The sequence below is a fragment of the Aquarana catesbeiana genome, linkage group LG05 (assembly GCF_042186555.1).
Source record: "Aquarana catesbeiana isolate 2022-GZ linkage group LG05, ASM4218655v1, whole genome shotgun sequence".
NCBI classification, from domain to species: Eukaryota; Metazoa; Chordata; class Amphibia; order Anura; family Ranidae; genus Aquarana; species Aquarana catesbeiana.
The window spans coordinates 622,107,335-622,128,769 of record NC_133328.1 but is presented as its reverse complement, the minus strand read 5'-3'; the positions used below and the strand labels follow the sequence as shown (position 1 = coordinate 622,128,769).

The 21,435-nt window shown below is 43.0% G+C and overlaps 1 protein-coding gene across 7 annotated transcripts in view; it reads right to left on the bottom strand.

The window, feature by feature from the left end:
- KHDRBS3 (KH RNA binding domain containing, signal transduction associated 3) overlaps nucleotides 1-21,435 on the bottom strand; it is a 210,197-nt gene that overhangs the window by 146,020 nt on the left and 42,742 nt on the right. For 6 of the 7 annotated variants that reach the window (XM_073632282.1, XM_073632281.1, XM_073632284.1 and 3 more), the window contains exon 2: nucleotides 8,998-9,171. The exons of the other annotated variant lie outside the window; for it this stretch is intronic. In XM_073632282.1, the coding sequence (XP_073488383.1) occupies nucleotides 8,998-9,171 (174 nt within the window). The remainder of the gene's footprint in view (nucleotides 1-8,997; nucleotides 9,172-21,435) is intronic. 7 annotated transcript variants of the gene reach the window in all.

Below are 21,435 nucleotides of genomic sequence, written 5' to 3'. Positions count from 1 at the left end.
TATAGTGTAGTGGACAGTATAGTGTAGTGGACAGTGTAATGTAGTGTAGTGGACAGTGTAGTTCTCAGTGTAGTGGACAGTATAGTATAGTGGTCAGTGTAGTGTAGTGGACAGTATAGTATAGTGGTCAGTGTAGTTCTCAGTGTAGTGGACAGTATAGTATAGTGGTCAGTGTAGTGGACAGTATAGTGTAGTAGACAGTGTAGTGTAGTGTACAGTGTAGAGGTCAGTGTAGTTCTCAGTGTAGTGGACAGTATAGTATAGTGGTCAGTGTAGTTTTCAGTATAGTATAGTGGTCAGTGTAGTGGACAGTATAGTATAGTGGTCAGTGTAGTGGACAGTATAGTATAGTGGTCAGTGTAGTGGACAGTATGGTATAGTGGTCAGTGTAGTGTGTAATGGTCAGTAAAGGAATCAGGTTGGTCAGTGTTGAAATCAAGTAGGTTAGTGTAGTGGTCAGTATAGGTATCAGGTAGGTCAGTACTATTGTATTTGAAGGGACTCGGGGAGTGGTAAAAGTCTGCAGGTTAGGGGGTGCAAATTACTTGCCTTGCCCTGGGTGCTGACAACCCACCCTACACCACTGCTCCTGAGAAGGCAGGTCAGCAGATGAGTGAGGGGAGGTCGGCAGGTGAGTGTGCGGGCGGACCGGTTGGCAGGTAAGCAGAGGTGCTGGCCAGTCAGCGGGGCTGGCAGGTGAGTGAGCGCCTGAGCGGGCACTGCAGGTCGGCGGATGAGTAAGGGGGGGGGTTAGTAGGTGAGTGTGCGGGCAGGCTGGGCAATCATCGAGCAAGTGGGCAGGCCGGTCGGCATGAGAGCGGAAGTGCTGGCCAGTCAGAGAGCCAGCAGGCGGGGAGCAGAGAGATGACATCGTCTCTCACTGCCCGCCCTGCATTACTGCAGTTCTGCCCTCACTGTGCAGCCACAGGCAGCAGAGAGATTACATCATCTCTCTGCTGCCTGCCTTCCCTTTGGCAAGTGACAACCTGCATCTTAGCAGGCCAATGACAATCTGCAACATGTGGTAGGTGACGTGGCAAGTGACAATCCGCAACGTGTGGCAAGTGACAATCCGCAACGTGTGGCAGGTGATGTGGTCAGTGACAATCAGCATCCGGTGGCAGGGACGTGGCAAGTGACACGCTCAGGGCTCCCACTGATTCTGCATTATGGTGAGTTGAACCATTTTATATTACAATGTAATAGTAGAAATAATGCGCTTCAATCATCCTGACACCATAACAACCATGGTGTCGTGATGATGAAAGCGCTAACACAGCCACTGCCCCGATAACTTTCCCGCAAAAAAAACATATTTTCTGCCAGTGCCCCTCCCAAGACTAGGCTCTGGATCCGCCCCTGAGTATTCCAACATGATAACGACCCAAAACACACCCCTAAGACGACCAAGAGTAAAGGTGATGGCATGTCTACAGACCTAAACCCTATTGAGCATCTGTGGGGCATCCTCAAACAGAAGGTGGAGGAGCGCAAGGTCTCTAACATCCACCAGCTCCGTGATGTCATCATGGAGGAGTGGAAGAGGACTTCAGTGGCAACCTGTGAAGCTCTGGTGAACTCCATGCCCAAGAGAATTAAAGCAGTGCTGGAAAATAATGATGGCCACACAAAATATTGACACTTTGGGCGAAATTTGGACATTTTCACTTAGGGGTGTACTCACTTTTGTTGCCAGCGGTTTAGACATTAATGGCTGTGTGTTGAGTTATTTTGAGGGGACAGAAAATTTACATTGTTATACAAGCTGTACACTCACTACTTTACATGGTAACAAAGTGTCATTTCTTCAGTGTTGTCACATGAAAAGATATAAAAAAAGTATAATATATAATAACCCCCCCATGCCTGAAGAACATAACAACTCCATGGGAGAGATTCCCCCATCAACACTGACTTTGTTAATGAAGGAATTTAGCGATTTTGGTTGGTCAGCTTGAATGTTGTGTTGGAAAAATTACAGGAAATTTATTTTTTCAATATTTTTCACAATTTCTTTCCAAAAAATCATAGGATTTAAAAATATATTTGCTACCAAACCAAAGACCTATCTGTTCCAAAAAAATGATGGGGGCACAGACACAAGATCTCCATCAGGTCTTATCCCCTTGTGATTGACAGCAGGCAGGGGGTGGAAACATAACCAATAGAAAGTTTGCTATTGGCTAAAGAATCCATCCACTGCCTGCTGTCCTTCACAAGAAGAACCAGACCTGAAGTCTAGTGTCTCAGCTTCTTCACATGACCTCACCTGTCATCAATACTGGTTGCTGAGAGGCTCTCAGCTGTGCAGCCAACATCACCCTTTGGCCTGTCTCTGTACGCCAATATAGAATTGGTCTTCATTACCTCCAGTTTTGCTATATACAAACTGGAGGTAATTTTTCAGGAATTTAGCACAATAATAGCTACACTTTGTAAAATCTGTTCCATTATCTTAATGGAACGGACTACATAAATCTGCTGGACCTGTAGGTAAACCTACCAAAACGGATGCTAGGAATTTTTTTAATCTTGCGCGGGCCCCTTTAAAGTACCATACCACTACAAAAGTGTTGATAGAACTTTTCTGAATTCCTTCAACAATTTGCAGAACTGAGACATCTCCAAAACGAAAAACAAATAAAAAGCTCTGGGACTCTGATGGATTAAATAAGAAAAAGGCACAGGGACTCAAGTGGTTAAACCAATATTAAACCCAAAGCAAACATTTATTATATTGCGGCTTACCATTTGTTAGACATGATGGCTGCATTAGTTCCCCTTTCTAGGATTTATTTCTCCTATTTTCACTTGGTGACACAGCCTGTGTTGTTGCAAGTTCTCTTTCGGGTACAGGGATGAGACAAACCATTTAACACTGGCAGGGGTATTTACAACAATTAGCTTTTATTTATTTATGTAAAAACCTTTATCCCCAAAAAAAAAAAAAAGTTTGTGTGCCTCCCAACTTTTTGATATGGGAATCAGAGCACCTATTAGCAAAAGTATGTAGGCATAGGAAACACCCCTGCCACGCCCCCTTAACCGCTTGCGGACCAGCCTCCGCAGTTTTACTGTGGCAGGTTGGCTCCGCTGCGCAAAATCACGTCATTGTACGTGATCTCGCGAGGCCTAGATAGCAGGCACGCGCTGCCGGGCGCGAGCTCCGCACGACCGCCCAATTGTCCGTTAAATCGACGCAGTGCTGAATCACAAAAAGTGCTCTGGTCTTTGGCCAGCCAAATACTCCGGTGCTGAAGTGGTTAAATGAGAATTACACACAAAAAAATGATTGCTTAAAGTGAATATAAAGTCTTGTTTTTTTTTTTTTTTTTTTAATTTAAATAAAAATAACTAAACATGTTATACTTACCTCCTCTGTTGCAGTTGATTTGCACAGATCAGCCCAGATCCTCCTCTTCTCGGGTCCCTCTTCTGTGCTCCTGGCCTCTCCCTCCTGTTGAGTGCCCCCACAGCAAGCAGCTTGCTATAGGGGCAACCAAACCTAGCTTCAGCTCAGTGTGTCCATTCAGACATGGAGCTGTGATTCAGCCCCACCCCCTCTCTCTCCTGTTTGGCTAACTGACTTTGATTGACAGCAGTGGGAGCCAATGGCGCCGCTGCTGTGTCTCAGCCAATCAGAAGGGAGAGTTGCGGATGGCCGATGGAGAATGGGGCTCAAGCAAGTATTTTCTGCATAGAATGCATTAAGATAAAAAACCTTCTGAATTTACAACCCCTTTACACCCACAAGTGCTTTTTGTTCCCACTACTACTCCTTTATATTGGCTTTTGAAATTAACAAATGCAACAATTTAGAGATTGGATGAAAGGTTTAGCGCTGGGAAACACTTTCTGAAAGAAAAATAGTGCATTTTATATACATCAGACCAAAATGAGGGACAAATGAGGAGGAAAGAGGGACAGAGGGACTTTGTTCCAAATCAGGGATAAGCCCTCTAAATCAGGAATAGTTGGGAGTTATGTGTTTGCTGTAACTGCATATAAAATATTAGCTAATGTTCAGCTTCAGTTTATTAGTGTTTTTATATCTACTAGTATAAAAGGACTGAAAGAGTATAAACTCTTTTAAAGAAAAGGCAGACTTTGTGGGCATATCATGAGGCGGTAATTAAAAAAAAAAAAGTATCTTTATTACAAAAATTATTAAAATAACATATAACAAACAACAACACCCTATTACTTGACAAGCAAGCATGGAGGAGTTGATGGACCTAACCCCTTGACACATATATGCATATATACTGCTTATTTTGCATCTATTCTGGATCTTTTAATCAGTGAAAGGATCCATACCTCCATGTCTGTGTTATTGGGTATCTGTTGACCTTGTCAAGTAATAGGGTATTGTTGTTTATTATATGTTATTTTAATAATTTTTGCAATAAAGCTAATTTTTTTTTTAACCACCTGCCAACCCGTGTCACGCAGATATACTGTGGCGCAATAGTACTCCTGGGCGAAATCCCATACGGGTACGTCCTACCCATTTTTGGCCACCAGAGGGTGCATGGACCCTGCGCCTGCTGCACGGGTCGCGATCGCGTGCACGAGCGCCAGCATGGGAATTTGCGTGTGTAAACACACAAATCCCCGTGCTCTCAGAGGAGAGGAGCCATATAATGTCTTCCTTCTAAGTAGGAAAAACGATATGTCTCCTCTCCTAGTCACTCCTATCCCCACACAGTTAGAATACACTGAGGGAACACACATTTAACCCCTTGATTAGGGATGAGCTTCGAGTTCGAGTCGAACTCATTTTCGACTCGAACATTGGCTGTTCGCAAGTTCACCGAACAGCGAACAATTTGGGGTGTTCGCGGCAAATTCGAATGCCGCGGAACACCCTTTAAAAGTCTATGGGAGAAATCAAAAGTGCTAATTTTAAAGGCTAATATGCAAGTTATTGTCATAAAAAGTGTTTGGGGACCTGGGTCCTGCCCCAGGGGACATGGATCAATGCAAAAAAAAGTTTTAAAAACGGCCGTTTTTTCAGGAGCAGTGATTTTAATAATACTTAAAGTCAATCAATAAAAGTGTAATATCCCTTTAAATTTCGTACCTGGGGGGTGTCTATAGTGTGCCTGTAAAGGGGCGCATGTTTCCTGTGTTTAGAACAGTCTGACAGCAAAATGACATTTTGAAGAAAAAAACTCATTTAAAACTACCCGCGGCTATTGCATTGCCGACAATACACATAGAAGTTCATTGATAAAAACGGCATGGGAATTCCCCAAAGGGGAACCCCGAACCAAAATTAAAAAAAAAAAAATGACGTGGGGGTCCCCCTAAATTCCATACCAGGCCCTTCAGGTCTGGTATGGATATTAAGGGGAACCCCGGCCAAAATTTAAAAAAAAAAAATGACGTGGGGTTCCCCCTAAATTCCATACCAGACCCTTCAGGTCTGGTATGGATTTTAAGGGGAACCCCGCGCCAAAAAAAAAAAAAAAAACGGCGTGGGGTCCCCCCAAAAATCCATACCAGACCCTTATCCGAGCACGCAACCTGGCAGGCCGCAGGAAAAGAGGGGGGGACAAGAGTGCGGCCCCCCCTCCCTCCTGAACCGTACCAGGCCACATGCCCTCAACATTGGGAGGGTGCTTTGGGGTAGCCCCCCAAAACACCTTGTCCCCATGTTGATGAGGACAAGGGCCTCATCCCCACAACCCTGGCCGGTGGTTGTGGGGGTCTGCGGGCGGGGGGCTTATTGGAATCTGGAAGCCCCCTTTAACAAGGTGACCCCCAGATCCCGGCCCCCCCCCTGTGTGAAATGGTAAGGGGGTACATAAGTACCCCTAACATTTCACGAAAAAAGTGTCAAAAATGTTAAAAATGACAAGAGACAGTTTTTGACAATTCCTTTATTTAAATGCTTCTTCTTTCTTCTATCTTCCTTCATCTTCTGGTTCTTCTGGCTCTTCTGGTTCTTCCTCCGGCGTTCTCGTCCAGCATCTCCTCCGCGGCGTCTTCTGTCTTCTTCTCCTCGGGCCGCTCCGCACCCATGGCATGGGGGGGAGGCTCCCGCTCTTCTCTTCTTCTCTTCTTCTTTTCTTCTTTTCTTCTTTTCTTCTCTTCTTCTCTTCTTCTCTTCTTCTCTTCTTCTCTTCTTCTCTTCTTCTCTTCTTCTTCATTTTCTTCTCCGGGCCGCTCCGCAATCCATGCTGGCATGGAGGGAGGCTCCCGCTGTGTGACGGCGCTCCTCGTCTGACAGTTCTTAAATAACGGGGGGGCGGGGCCACCCGGTGACCCCGCCCCCCTCTGACGCACGGTGACTTGACGGGACTTCCCTGTGGCATTCCCCGTGACGTCACAGGGAAGTCCCGTCAAGTCACCGTGCGTCAGAGGGGGGCGGGGTCACCGGGTGGCCCCGCCCCCCCCGTTATTTAAGAACTGTCAGACGAGGAGCGCCGTCACACAGCGGGAGCCTCCCTCCATGCCAGCATGGATTGCGGAGCGGCCCGGAGAAGAAAATGAAGAAGAAGAGAAGAAGAGAAGAAAAGAAGAAAAGAAGAAAAGAAGAAGAGAAGAAGAGAAGAGCGGGAGCCTCCCCCCCATGCCATGGGTGCGGAGCGGCCCGAGGAGAAGAAGACAGAAGACGCCGCGGAGGAGATGCTGGACGAGAACGCCGGAGGAAGAACCAGAAGAACCAGAAGAGCCAGAAGAACCAGAAGATGAAGGAAGATAGAAGAAAGAAAAAGCATTTAAATAAAGGAATTGTCAAAAACTGTCTCTTGTCATTTTTAACATTTTTGACACTTTTTTCGTGAAATGGTAGGGGTACTTATGTACCCCCTTACCATTTCACACAGGGGGGGGCGGGATCTGGGGGTCACCTTGTTAAAGGGGGCTTCCAGATTCCGATAAGCCCCCCGCCCGCAGACCCCCACAACCACCGGCCAGGGTTGTGGGGATGAGGCCCTTGTCCTCATCAACATGGGGACAAGGTGTTTTGGGGGGCTACCCCAAAGCACCCTCCCAATGTTGAGGGCATGTGGCCTGGTACGGTTCAGGAGGGAGGGGGGCCGCACTCTTGTCCCCCCCTCTTTTCCTGCGGCCTGCCAGGTTGCGTGCTCGGATAAGGGTCTGGTATGGATTTTTGGGGGGACCCCACGCCGTTTTTTTTTTTTTTTTTGGCGCGGGGTTCCCCTTAAAATCCATACCAGACCTGAAGGGTCTGGTATGGAATTTAGGGGGAACCCCACGTCATTTTTTTTTTTAAATTTTGGCCGGGGTTCCCCTTAATATCCATACCAGACCTGAAGGGCCTGGTATGGAATTTAGGGGGACCCCCACGTCATTTTTTTTTTTAAATTTTGGTTCGGGGTTCCCCTTTGGGGAATTCCCATGCCGTTTTTATCAATGAACTTCTATGTGTATTGTCGGCAATGCAATAGCCGCGGGTAGTTTTAAATGAGTTTTTTCCTTCAAAATGTCATTTTGCTGTCAGACTGTTCTAAACACAGGAAACATGCGCCCCTTTACAGGCACACTATAGACACCCCCCAGGTACGAAATTTAAAGGGATATTACACTTTTATTGTTTGACTTTAAGCATTATTAAAATCACTGCTCCTGAAAAAACGGCCGTTTTTAAAACTTTTTTTTGCATTGATCCATGTCCCCTGGGGCAGGACCCAGGTCCCCAAACACTTTTTATGACAATAACTTGCATATAAGCCTTGAAAATTAGCACTTTTGATTATTCATGTTCGTGTCCCATAGACTTTAACGGTGTTCGCATGTTCGAACGAACTTTTTTCCTGTTCGCATGTTCTGGTGCGAACCGAACAGGGGGGTGTTCGGCTCATCCCTACCCTTGATCACCCCCTAGTATTAACCCCTTCCCTGCCAGTGACATTTACACAGTAATCAGTGCATTTTTATAGCACTGATCTCTGTAGAAATGACAATGGTCCCAAAAAAGTGTCAAAAGTCTCCGATCTGTCCATCCCAATGTTGCAGTACCGCTAAAAATTGCAGATCACCGCCATTACTAGTACTACTACTATTGCTAAAATAATAATAAAAATGCTATAACAATGTCATAAATATTTCCCATAGTTTGCAGACGCAATAACGTTTGCGCAAACCAATCAATATACGCCTATTGCGATTTTTTTTACCAAAAATATATAGAAGAATATATATTGAACTAAACTGAGAAATTTGTTTTAAAAAAAAAAAAACTTTTGGGGATATTTATTATAGCAAAAGGTAAAAAATATTGTTTTTTTTCAAAATTTACGTTTTATTTTGTTTATAGCGCAAAAAATTAAAACCGCAGAGGTGATCAAATAACACAAAACGAAAGCTCTATTTGTGGGAAAAAAAGGACGCAAATTTTGTTTGGGTACAGCATCGAACGACCACGCAATTTTGTCAGTTAAACCGACGCAGTGCCAAATTGTAAAAAGTGCTCTGGTCAGGAAGGGGGTAGAATCGTCTGGGGCTGAAGTGGTTAAATTACTGCCTCATGATATTCCCACAAAGTCCGCCTTTTCTTTGAGAGAGTCTCTTTCAATCCTTTTAAATATCCATTGGATGTTGGCATAGTGGGGGTCCTCGCTTTCTATATATCTGCTAGTACATCTAGCACTCCCCCCCCCGACTGACAATATTGCTGTCTAATGTGCCCCCCGGTGCTCCTTTATTCAGAGTGTAGGCGCTCTAATACAGGAGAAATGTTACTGGCCAGATCATCAGGTGAAAACAGAGGGGAAAAAAAGCCTAAAAAAGAAAAAAACTAGTGCAACCATCACATCTAATGATTTGTAAGCTGCAATATATACATTTTTGGGTTTTGGGTTTAATACCACATTGAGTATCTGCCTGAAGTTCTTTAAATGCAGTTCTGTATTTCCCTATAATGGAAGTAAATGACATTTTCCCTGCAAGACATTGTAATCGGAGGCTAAACATTTGGGCACATGGAGAAATTGATGTTCATGATGTGGGTGGTAGTGAACAGGTCACCTGTAATGGAGTCCAGCAGTGTAAGAATCATTTTCGCTGCGTGCTTGATTAAAGGAGGCTGCTGTTGGGTCTTGGTGGCATCTTGAGTGCTGTCAAGTGTGCCTGATTTGAGCCCTTCCTCAGGAAGTGAGTCAGTCTTGCTTGGAGGGGCATCGTATGAAGTTTTCAGATGATCTGTGACATAACAAAGGCCATTGTAAGTCACACAATGTCACCTAAGCAGGACTCAGTCACCAAACCTGCCATGTGCAGAGACACAGATTTTAAAGAACGAGAGACACTCAATGTCTATGGAAAGCCTTGAATGACACTTAGAATAAATAAATACATAAATAAATAAATTTAAAAAATATTTACATAGAACAATTAATGGGTTTGCAGTCCTGTAATAAGAAAAAAAATGTACTTATTCATATCATATCATAGAAATATAAATGTTGAGGAGACAATCACGTTTCAATAGCTACTTTTTGTATCCTTTTAGCCGCTGAAACAAAAATGACTCTTTAGGAACTAGAGCAGAACAAGAGCTCGTTCACACTAGTGGTTAGAGAATGATAAAACCCAGTGGTTGGTGGTGTACACATGCTCCGTGCTTTGTGACCGTGGCAGGAACTATACCTCCTGTTGCCTCCTACCCACTGATTAAGGCCCATGGAGAAAGCAGATCATTCTATAATGATGGACAACAACCTAATGGATGCCAAGAGTGAGGCTTGGATTACTTCTCTAAATAAGGACAGTAAAGCTTCCCTTCTGGATTGGATGGAAAGGTGTAGTAATAATCTTGTACAGGTTAATGGTCAGAGGAAATATGGTGGCCCCCTGCAGACTGGGTTGGAAAGGTTCTTTCACTTGGGACAGAAATGTTTACCAACAAGATCCCTCAAGAAATTTATTCAACTTGATCAGACTGCTGGAACATTGTGTGTCTTCTGATGACTTGTCTAGTGGACAGAATACACAAGTTTGTGTCTCCCCCTTTGTGTGCCTCCTAGGTGTGCATTCCCATTGTTAATTGTGTAAATTGAGTCACCTATTGTTTCTGTCTGTTTGCTAGTGTTGTGTCCACTTCACCTTGTTACCAAATTATTCTGGAATTTTATGTTTGTTGATTAACCTACTGTTGAATTAGATTACTGTTTAATTAAGATCACTGTTAGTTGTTAGCTGTTAACTGGATTGGTGTTTAAAGTTTGCATTGTCATGCTAATATCCACAAGAGGGGAATGTCCTCCTGTGGGGTATAAAGTATGTGTCTGAGTTTCAATAAACCGTCACTGCTTTCGTTCTATCCCAATATCTTTTCTGTGTGCAATGCTTGGAGTAATAAGGGCTGGTATTAGCTCTGGTCTGCTCAGATTGGTTTGGGTGGCAGGAGGCACTGTTTGGCGGAAGGAAGCACCCAAGCAGGATTCCAAAGTGGTTATGTCACATTGTGCAATGCTTGGGTTGTGGTGGACTAGTGTGGGGTTCAAGGGGTTTAACCATGTGTTGAGGAGGCAACACCATGCCCCCCCCCCCACTGTCTGCTAAATAATCTCTGGGACTGTGGTGTCATAGGGGGCGGGGTCACCGCCTATATAAGTCTGTTGTGGAGCGCACAGAGAGCATTCCGGCTGGAGAGAGCGTTGTGTCAACATCTCTGGAAGAGAAGAGGGAAGAAGATGATCCATAAGTCCGGACCATCACTGGCAAAAGAGCGCCAGAAGATAGTGGTGGAGCCAGCAGAAGATGCGGACACCGGGAGAAGACGCCGGAGAGACCCCCGAAGTCAGAAGAGGACCCCCGAAGTCGGAAGACCCCGAAGTTGGAAGAGGCCCCCCGAAGTCGGAAGAAGATCCCGGAGCTGCCTAATAAATTACTTTAAAAACCTGTGTAGTGTGTTTTTTTATTGACACTTTTTTCCCTAGGTGAATGGATAGGGGTACGATGTACCACATACTCATTCACATAGGGTGGGGGGCCGGGATCTGGGGCCCCCTTATTAAAGGGGGCTCCCGGATTCCGATAAGCCCCCACCTGCAGACCCTGACAACCAACGGCCAGGGTTGTCGGGAAGAGGCCCTTGTCCTCATCAACATGGGGACAAGGTGCTTTGGGGTGGGGGGCCCGCAGGGCGCCCCCTCCCTCAAAGCACCCACCCCCATGTTGAGGGCATGCGGCCTGGTACGGCTCAGGAGGGGGGGCGCTCACTCGTCCCCACTCCCTTTCCTGACCGGCCAGGCTGTGTGCTCGGATAAGGGTCTGGTATGGATTTTGGGGGGACCCCCACGCCGTTTTTTCGGCATAGGGGGTTCCCCTTAAAATCCATACCAGACCAAAGGGCTTGGTATTCCCCAGAGGGGAATTCCCTCTTGCACTCGTCGCAGTAGGAAAATGTGTTTTTCCTATTGCAGCTAGCGCGAGATGTACAGTACCCTGCCGCCGAGAACCAGCGCGATCCGATCACGCTGGAAACATTCTCGCGGCTGCATACTGTAGTTTGTACAAAAGTCCGATGGCTTTGTGCACACACAATCGGACTTTGCTCCATCGGACTTTTGTTGCCGGAAAGTTTGTCCGTTCGCACAGCCAACAAAAGTCCGATGGAAACTGAAAAATTTTGTCCAATGGAGCGTACACACAGTCGGATGTTGCTCCAAAACAGCTAATTTGCATGTTTGTTGTCAAAAAGTTCCATCGTGTGCACGGCCCTTTACATCTGAAGCTCTATCATATACTATGACTAGTCTTTAAATGAACAGAATATGTACTGCCATTATCTATGACTTATACTACAAATGTTCCTTTTATTCTTTTCTTATCCATTTTTACCCTGTTCTGTACTATAATTAAAAAAACAATAAAAAAATGAAAAAATAAATAAATAAGAGTAATGTAGACCACGCACAGCAGTGTGTTGAGCAGATAATAGTTATGGGTAATGACAATAGGAACACCTAATGTACATTCTTGAAATGCAGCCTATGACACATATATTGATTTAAATAAACCACTGGGGGAACCCAATATATCTTCTCCACAGCACCAACTCAGACTGCAACGCTCAAAGAAAAACGTTCCAATAAGATAGCATTTGGAAACCAGCAATCTTTTTATTGAAGCACCTTGCTAACCTAGCAATCATTACTGAGCACCTTGACGCATTTCGCACATTTACAGCTTGATGAGTAAGCACCATTGTGCGAAATGTGTCAAAGCTTTCTGTCATGATTGCTATGTAACTCGATACTTCAATAAAAGGCTTGCCATTGTCTTGGATCATTTTCTACTCTTTAGTCAGTTAAGACACAACAAAGAAATAATAAAAATCGATAACTAGAATCCTTTGAAAATGTGTTGTAGAAAAATGGGAGTCCCTGGTTTGCTCATTTTCTATTAGCATGAACACTTATGTGCAGATCGATGGTACCTGATTTAGGCAATTTTAACACACTGTAGGATACTCTGACGCCTGGAAGAATATGCATACATATATTTATGCAAATCCAAGAATGATCAGTTTTCCTGATTCCTGGATAGTTTTGCCCATCACTAGATATGTGAGTTCAGTTGTATAAACTACAAAGTTATATATGAAGGTAATGGTGGGGTTATAATACAATTCTGCATTGCAAAATTACAAAAAAAGTTGCACTAACAAACCAGTACGTCAACTGCCCAAAAGCCAATCCTTAAACAGCAAGGTCTGCCATTGGCATTGCCAGGACTTGAACCCAGGACCTCTGCCTGGAAGTAACTCTTCTCGCTGAGCCACCTGAGATGCTGGGCAGCTCCCTGCCTGATTGCTTAAATAGCCTTGCCTTATGTCTTGTTTCCTGTGAACTCTAAACTCCTTGCTCCTCCCATGACTTGAATTAAGCCACGTTCTGCACTTCCTCTTTGCCAGATTATTGTGCTCTCTTCAGCCAATATCTCACTCTTGTCACTCCTGCTGCCATCGATATCTTCGCTATCACTCATTACTGATCTTTGGCTTGTTCCTTAACTACGCTTCTGCTTGATTCCAACCTGCAACCACTTGTTACCAACCTTTGGCTTGTTTACCACCTTTGCTTCTGCTTGATCCCTACCTGCTATATGTAATACTTTACCCCAGCTTGCTCACCTCCTTGTGGGGAGATCCTGAGGACCACAACCTGGTACTAACACATGGCAAAACACATCTCCCCCTTCATGCCCTCTGGTGGACACCAGTTAATACTTAGACCTCACACCTAGGGTGAGCCTGCATCATTCACCAGGGTGACCTGATTTTTCACTTATCCAGCTGGTCAATGATAACCTCTCTACTGCTATAGCTACTGGTCTCCAAGCCTGACTCCTGACCATGACAGCCATCACAGTATTTACATTTCCCTGGAGGTAATCTACAGTCACCTATAGTCACCTATAGTCTAAGGTTTGGGAGAGGAGAGGGAGAGGGGGGTCTATCAGACATGATCATGGTGAATAATGCCTCATCTGTCAGGAACCAAGTTGAAAAGTGATTCCAGAATAAGGTCCATAATTACAATAAAAGTTTGTTGGAACATCAGGAGTCAATGAGGGGGGGGGGGGGGGTGGTTCTGTTGTTGGTGTATTTCAAGTTAGCTTTTTCAATAAACAAAAGAAGACTTTGAGGCAATCGATTTAATTTCTTAAACTGATCAAGGTGCACAACAAATGAATAACAGCACCACATATGGAACAAGAAAACACAAATCTGACATGCCTGCTAATTACTCAAAAATCAGACAATAAGCCAACAACAGCTTTCTTTTTTATCCCAAAGGTTTGTCTCATTTCAAATCGAAAATTCAGACAAAATTCTCCTTATTCTGAAATTCAGATGTATCCAAATTTCTGAATCACAATAGTAACGAATTTCAGCTAATCCCAAAAGAATTATAATGAAATGGAATAACAAATTTGAAAAAATTAATTACAAAAATTTGAAAATGAATTTGAATTCAAATAAATAATACATACAGTATAGTATAAAAGAGAAAAAAGATCAGGTTAAGAATAGAAAAGAATAGAATAGGAAAAAAAACAAACTAACCAAATCCAAATATACTAAACCAATTCTGGATAAACAAAACAGGGTGGATAAAAATCAATGATTAAAAAAAAAATCAAATTTTTTAAAAATTTAAATCAGATTTGTTTTTATTTTTATCAAATTTCTTTTAATAAAATGCTTTTGAAGTAAAAATCTTTGATGCATTAAAAAATGAAATGGAGCTCAGTTATGTAGCATGAGGCTGTATATTGTGCAATATTTACATTTTTGGTAAACTAATTAAATGAATCCAAGCTCTGTAAGCTGAGATAACATGCTCTGCATTGATGCATTCACACAATTTCACAGTAACCATGAGATAAAGTAAGGTTCAGGAATATTCCTTTATCCCAATTGTTTTGCAAATCTAAGTACACTACAAACTGTATGATTGATTCGGTTCTGATATCGCTGTTTTACTAACCTGACAGCTTATTATTCTAAATAGGAAACCTTCATTTTGTTTGCAAATATTAAAGATTTTAACTACCAGCAAGAATAAGTCCTTACATTTAAAGAGCACCTGTCATTTCAGATCCATCATGGCAAGCACCTGTTAGTGGGCATCCACTCACCTGCTGCTGCCACGTCCCTCACCTTGTTGTGCCACTGCCGCATCACCAGCCATCCCATTAAAGTGAATGGGACTGTCGGTGAACCAACAGAGGGTCAGAGGAGGAGCCACTGCGGGACAGAGATGACAGTTGCTCTTTAAAAATTATGATTTATATCGAGCCTTTTTACTAGTGTTTCAAATCATGATTTAAATCAACTTGATCTAAATCAAATCCACCCTGATACAAAACAAACTCTGAAAATGAATCATTCTAATGAATATGACAAAACAAAATTATTAACTTAACAAATGGATCCAAATTGAAACAAACCAAATGTTCTCCTCATGCACATATCAGCGTGACAGTGCCATGGTGCTGACGTTACCAAGTGGTGTTGGCCCTGGATCTATGCAGGTGCTATCAAATAGGAAGGCAATCATCCACAGCTCAAGGAACCTCCAGCAACCTCTGGAGGAATCCTAGGGTTCCATGGAACCCTGGTTGAGAATGGCTGCCATAGAACCACAAACTGTTCTCACATTTCACCCACACCCATATGATCCTCTAACATTTAAAGTGTAAGTTCACCTTTACAGAAAATCTGTAGGGTGACCTTACACTGGGCTCCCTCCCTATCCCCGCCAGCCCTGTTGTATCTGAGTCCAGTGATTCTCTGCTGTCAGACACAGGCATGCTGCTTCATCGGTCTAGGGATTTAAAATCCCCATGTCTTGATCTCCTGTCCTCACAGTGCTGACAGGCCAGGCTAGACGGATTCTAATTGGTCAGCGTCTTCCATGTTACATACTGGCCAATTACAATGCTTCTTGTTCATACATGCTGAGAGATATGGAAAGGAGATTAAGCCGCAGAGATTTCAAATCTCCAAACCGGTGAAGTGGCTTGTTGGTGTCTGATAGCAGGGGATCACAGGACTCTGGTACAGTGGGACCGGGGGGATGGGGTCCAGTGTAAAGTCACCTAACAGATTTTCTGAAAAGATGAACATACACTTTAAGTTTGTTCCACTATAATGAAGATCCCCACACCCCCTGGCTGCCACATGTCCCCTTTAAAAATTAGCCCATGGAACTATGTACTGCTCTTAAATTCAACCGATATATTCCTCTAAAGCCTCATACACACAATCGGATTTTCCTATGGGAAATGTGTGATGGCATACTGTTAATCTGACCATGTGTACGCTCCATTGGACAATTGTTGTCGGATTTTCTGCGGACAGATGTTGGATGGCAGGTTTTCAAATTTTCCACGGACAAATGTGTGTTGTCGGATTTTCCGAGCGTGTGTACACAAGTCCGTCGGACACAAGTCCAAAGTATAAACACGCATGCTCAGAAGCAAGGATGAGCCGGAAGCAGTCGGTCTTGTAAACTAGCGTTCATAATGGAGAATTAACATTTGTGACGTGGCAAATTATTAAATTTACAATTACAGTGCACAATTCTCTTCTTCTTTAATGGGATAATAATGAATCTGCTTTGCTGGTGATACTGATGGAGTTATTGCAAATGAATTTTCAAAGGCTTTTTTTTTCTAGTGATATCAAGAATAATATTATTATTATGCTTTTTTTTTTTCTATTTGGGCATGTTACCACAGCATCATTATCCCGTAGTTTTTAAGAACAAAGATATAACTATGTTGGTTTCCCTTGTCAATTTTACATTGTATTTTTTAAAATGTAACTGCCTACTCCCAAACTGTCATTTGAAGTAAAACACATAGCCAAGTATTATTCTCCACTATTTTTTTTATTGTGCATTAAAAAGAGAAAACAAATAAAATTAGACATGATATCTGCCAATAGAACTTCACCAAAAAGTGCATTCTAAGCATCCAAAAATATAGAAAATATATCAAATCAAATCATTATTCAACCAAAAAATAATGTCAAAGCAATAATTCCAATGCCAATAATAAATAACACGTTATCTCGTCCGATTCCGCAACATGTCTGGTTGACGAACGGCTGTTCAGAAACGAACTGAAAAGCACAAAATGAAAAGCGCGAAATGGAAAGTGCGAAATGAAAAGTGCTAAATGAAAAGTGCTAAATGAAAAGTGCTAAATGAAAAGCGCGAATCAACACTCACCAAACTTCTACTAACATAAAATTAGCAGAAGAAGCCCAAAGGGTGGCGCTAAAGAGCTGAAAAACAACGTAATACGTCACTACGTTCGTATTTGTTGGCCGACAATTCCTTGCCGTTTGTATGCAAGACAAGTTTGGGCCAACGCCCTTCGGACAGAAGTCCACGGTTTTGTTGGCCAACAATCTGATCATGTGTACGAGGCTTAAGACCCAAAGCTGGTCATTTTAGCTGTCACTAGTTTAAGCAATAAACACTTTTATTTATTCATTGAAAGAATCTTCCCCAATTTTTCAAAAGAAAATAAGTGAACAGGTTATCATTCTTGCTTGATATTTTTGAAAGTGTCACAGTATAGCGGCATGGAAAGTTGTCTGATATTGAATAATGTAGATGATGTATCTCTTCTGCTTGCAGATATAGTTGTCCTTCCGACACCATCCAACTGTGAACTTCAGTTCACACTGCATTAGTTCATTGCTTAGTTTGAAATGGGATGAAAGAAAATGAGAAACTCCTTTTTCAATGCCAAAGAACTCTCTCAGAAAGTAGTAGAATGTTCCTCTAGTTGCCTAGGTGGGCGCACTGGGGTTAATTTACTAACACTGGAGAGTGCACAATCTGGTGCAGCTCAGCATAGAAACCAATCAGCGTCCAGTTTTTTTTGTCAAAGTTTAATTGAACAAGCTGAAGTTAGAAGCCGATTGGCTACCATGCACAGCTTCACCAGATTTCGCACTCTCCACTTTTAGTAATGCAACCCCCATTGCCTACTAATGTGGAGTTCAGTTGCTTGGAATCATAGAGGTAAAGGAAAGAAAAAACATAAAACTAGTAACTAGGTTGCACGAAAAGCTGCAGTTTTGTGGATACTAATGCCTCGTTTCCACCGAGCGGATCGGTTCGGGTCGGATCGGTTTGGAAGGCCTAGAATGGTCCGGCCTATTCAGGCGAGCGTTTCCATTGCAAGTCGGACCGACAGGGGCCATACGTGGGTTTAGAAAAAATGCCGTCATGGCGTCACATGTCCACCAATCAGTGTAATGTATCGTAGCTCCGCCCTAACCGAACCATTCCATTTTCTATGGCCCCACATCTGAAGCAGGACCCTGAATGGAACGGTTCGGTTCGGTTGTATGGAAACACCCAAAATAGCGTACCGTACCGAACCGAACCGAACCGATCCGCTCAGTGAAAAACGAGGCATAAATGAGCTAAAATGGGAAAAGTGTGAGCTGAGGTTTTGCTTGTGTGAATTTTTGCCAGAAGTCTGCACTAAGATACATGTCATATTTTAGACACCCCCTGCCTAAATTGTATTTTTCATGAGATTCTTCCTAGGAGTTTAATACTTCCTAATAGGATCCAGACCCTGAAACCTTCCTCATCAGAACACGGAGAGTGCACTGGGTGATTATAATGAACCAGTTCCTCTCATTCAGAATTGGTCAGCACAGGACACAGTGAAACAATAGCTATTTCTTCAGAACAGAAAAAAGATAGACATCTGCAACAAAGTTTGTTACAATCCCTGCAATGTACATAGATGACCTACAGTAAAAGGGAATGGCTTTTTCTCAACAAAAGTTACTCTTTAAACCTTGGTTGTTCAGCATACACACTCAACGCCAACTCTATTCCAAGGGAATAGTAATTATTGTCAGGAAATGTCAAAAAAATAGGTCCCGTTTCTCCCTGATCTATATGCCATTGAAGCTTATTGCTGTCAGAAGTCATCATCCTTGCTAAATCTATGTGACACCATGAGCATCATATAATGATCCCCTCATTTCCATAGCACTGCTACCGTTCCAGTGAATTTCTTGCTCTTCCGCAGTACAGAGATGAGCCAATTAACTCATAGGATGCTTTAGACTAATTTACTAGGGATTGTGCACATGGTCATCACGCAGGAACTGTAATCCTTCTCTGGAGAATATCTATGTAACTAATGAGAAAAGTTGGATAGAGCGGAGCCAGCCAGATGGGCAAGGGTTATTACCTAGTTCGATGATCATTAAAGTAGACAACTTCTCATTATTGATTATAAAGAAGGAATGAGTAAGGTCGTGCCCCAATAATGATTTTTTTTTTTAGCTACAATGTTGAACATTCATTAAGTTCAATGCTACGAATAGAGAGAAAAGTGACTCTGTTAGGTTGAGAAAAATAAAATTACAGGCCACACTTACCACAAGGAGGGTAGACTCGTATGGCCTTTGCAAAGTCTACAGGAGAAAAGGGCACAGGCTTTGGTTTATTAAAGCTAAATAGGATATAAAATGTTGCTGCATGACTGCTCCCTTGTACACAAATGACACAATTTACTCCAACTATACAGCGGTTTCTATTGTGACATGGCCCCAAAGTGGTTTAGTGGCTAAAGGCCATTGATTTAAAGATCTATCTATATGCACTCAAAAAGGGAGCACAATGGCAGGCGGCCTAAGAATAAACATTGCTTTAGGTGTTCTGCACAACATTCTCAATCAATGATGAGCTGAACCAAAAACACTCTTGATAGGGTTTAACCCCTTCAATACCGGGCACTTTCGCTCCCTTCCTTCCCAGACCAATTTTCAGCTTTCCGCGCTCTCGCACTTTCAATGAGAATGGTTTGTCATGCTACACTGTACCCAAATGAAATTTTTATCATTTTGTTCCCACAAATAGAGGTTTCTTTTGGTGGTATTTATTCAAGACTGCGTTTTTTATTTTTTGTGATATAAGCCAAAAAATAGTGGAAATTTGGAAAAAATACAATATTTTCTTTTTTTATTTTAAAAGAAATACAATAAAATCAAATTTTGTCATAAATTTAAGCCAAAATGTATTCTGCTGCATGTTTTTGGTAAAAAAAAATCCTGTTAAGTGTAAGTGACATTCCTGAACATCCACTCAGAAGGAGGAAATGCCCACCTGGCCCTATATTTGCAGTGGCCAGGTGGGAAGTAGTTAAAGAGACCCTGACACCAGACCATTCATTTCAACACAAATCTTCCCATACGACTATATGGGTATGTGCATTTAGCATATTCCACGTATGTTACTTACCTAAACACCTCTCTCTTATGTAGACATCCAAAAGCCCTGAGACTGCTGCTGAGTGCCACCATCTTGGATGTGATGTCAGAAGCTTCAACAAACTCTGAGAACAAAAGATATGGGGGCGCTAATAAAACCTATACCTGTTGTGTTACCAACTTAAAGGGGTTGTAACCCTTCATGGTTTTTCACCTCAATGCATTCTATGCATTGAGGTGAAAAACCTCTTGTAATGCAGCAGCCCCCCCCCAGTGCCCCGTGTTACTTACCTAAACCCTCTTTTTCACGCGCCAGGGATGAGCACACCAACTCTAGCCAGTGTCTCATGTCCTAATTGGCTAGATTGATAGCAGCACAGCCATTGGCTCCCGCTGCTGTCAATCAAATCCAATGACGCGGGCACCGGGGGCGGGGCCGAGTCATACATTTGTGGCTATGGACGCCGATTGCTGGACTCAGGAGAGCGCCCGCAAGGTAACCCCCTCGGGGAAGCGCTTCTCCAGGGCTGATCTGATGTGGGGAGGAGGTACGAGAGCCGCCCAGGGACCCCAGAAGAGCAGGTTTGGGGCCACTCTGTGCAAAATGAGCTGCACAGTGGAGGTAAGTATGATATGTTTGTTATTTAAAAAAAAAAAACGAACCCTTGCAATCACTTTATTGCATCCTATGCATTAAGGTGAAAAAACTTCTGTCACTGAGCAGCCCCCCAGTCCCCCCGTTTTACTCATCTGAGCCCATTTGTTCCCATGCCGGAGACGCGCAACCCTCTCTGGCTGGGGTCTCGGCTCTGGATTGTCATTGGCTCCCGCTGCTGTCAATCAAATCCAATGATGGAGGTGCCGGGGGCGGGGCCGAGTCCAGCTTTCTATGGACGCAAAAGCTGGACTCGGGAGCGCGCCCAAGGAAAGCACTTCTCCTAGGTGGTTTCTTGATGCGGGGAGGAGCTACTAGCGCCGCCGGGGGACCCCAGAAGAGGAGGATCGGGGCCACTCTGTGCAAAACAAACTGCACAGTGGAGGCAAGTATGATATGTTTGTTATTTATTATTTTAAAAAAAACACGAGGATTTAGTAACCCTTTAAATTAAAAGCCATCAATAGTATACACATTGAAAAATAGTGCAACCTCTTAGATCATGAAAAACATTAAAGTGCAAAGTGCTAAACCATAGTGCGACTGAAAATAAATAAAATAAACATCCTTTGAACAGTGCATGAAATCTTCAATGATGTGTCTTCAATGGAACATACTGTGGGAAACCATCAACAACTTGTAATATAACCAAACAAAAAAACACCCGATGTGCTCAGTAGGATGTCCTACTCACCAGAGGGCCATGACCTCTTTAACTAAAAAGAAGGTTAAATGCGCTTAAGTGGTTTTGTCTTGGAACTTGCTTGGTTGTTTTTAAAAATAAGTCAAGAGGAGAAATCTATAATGTGCAAGGAAGAAGGGAGCTGTGCTGGGTAACTCACTATCCCTGAAGTAGTCACATTTTCTAGCAAGTGAAAGTAGATAAAAAAAAATCAATTAAGAAAAGGAAAAACACTACTAATAAGCATTTAAAGGAGATGAATAGCCAAAGCTATTTTGGTTATACTTAATCCCGTACTCTGTATGTAGCACACTCCTGAACTCTACACACTGTTTATAGTGAAATCCTCAACCCTTCATT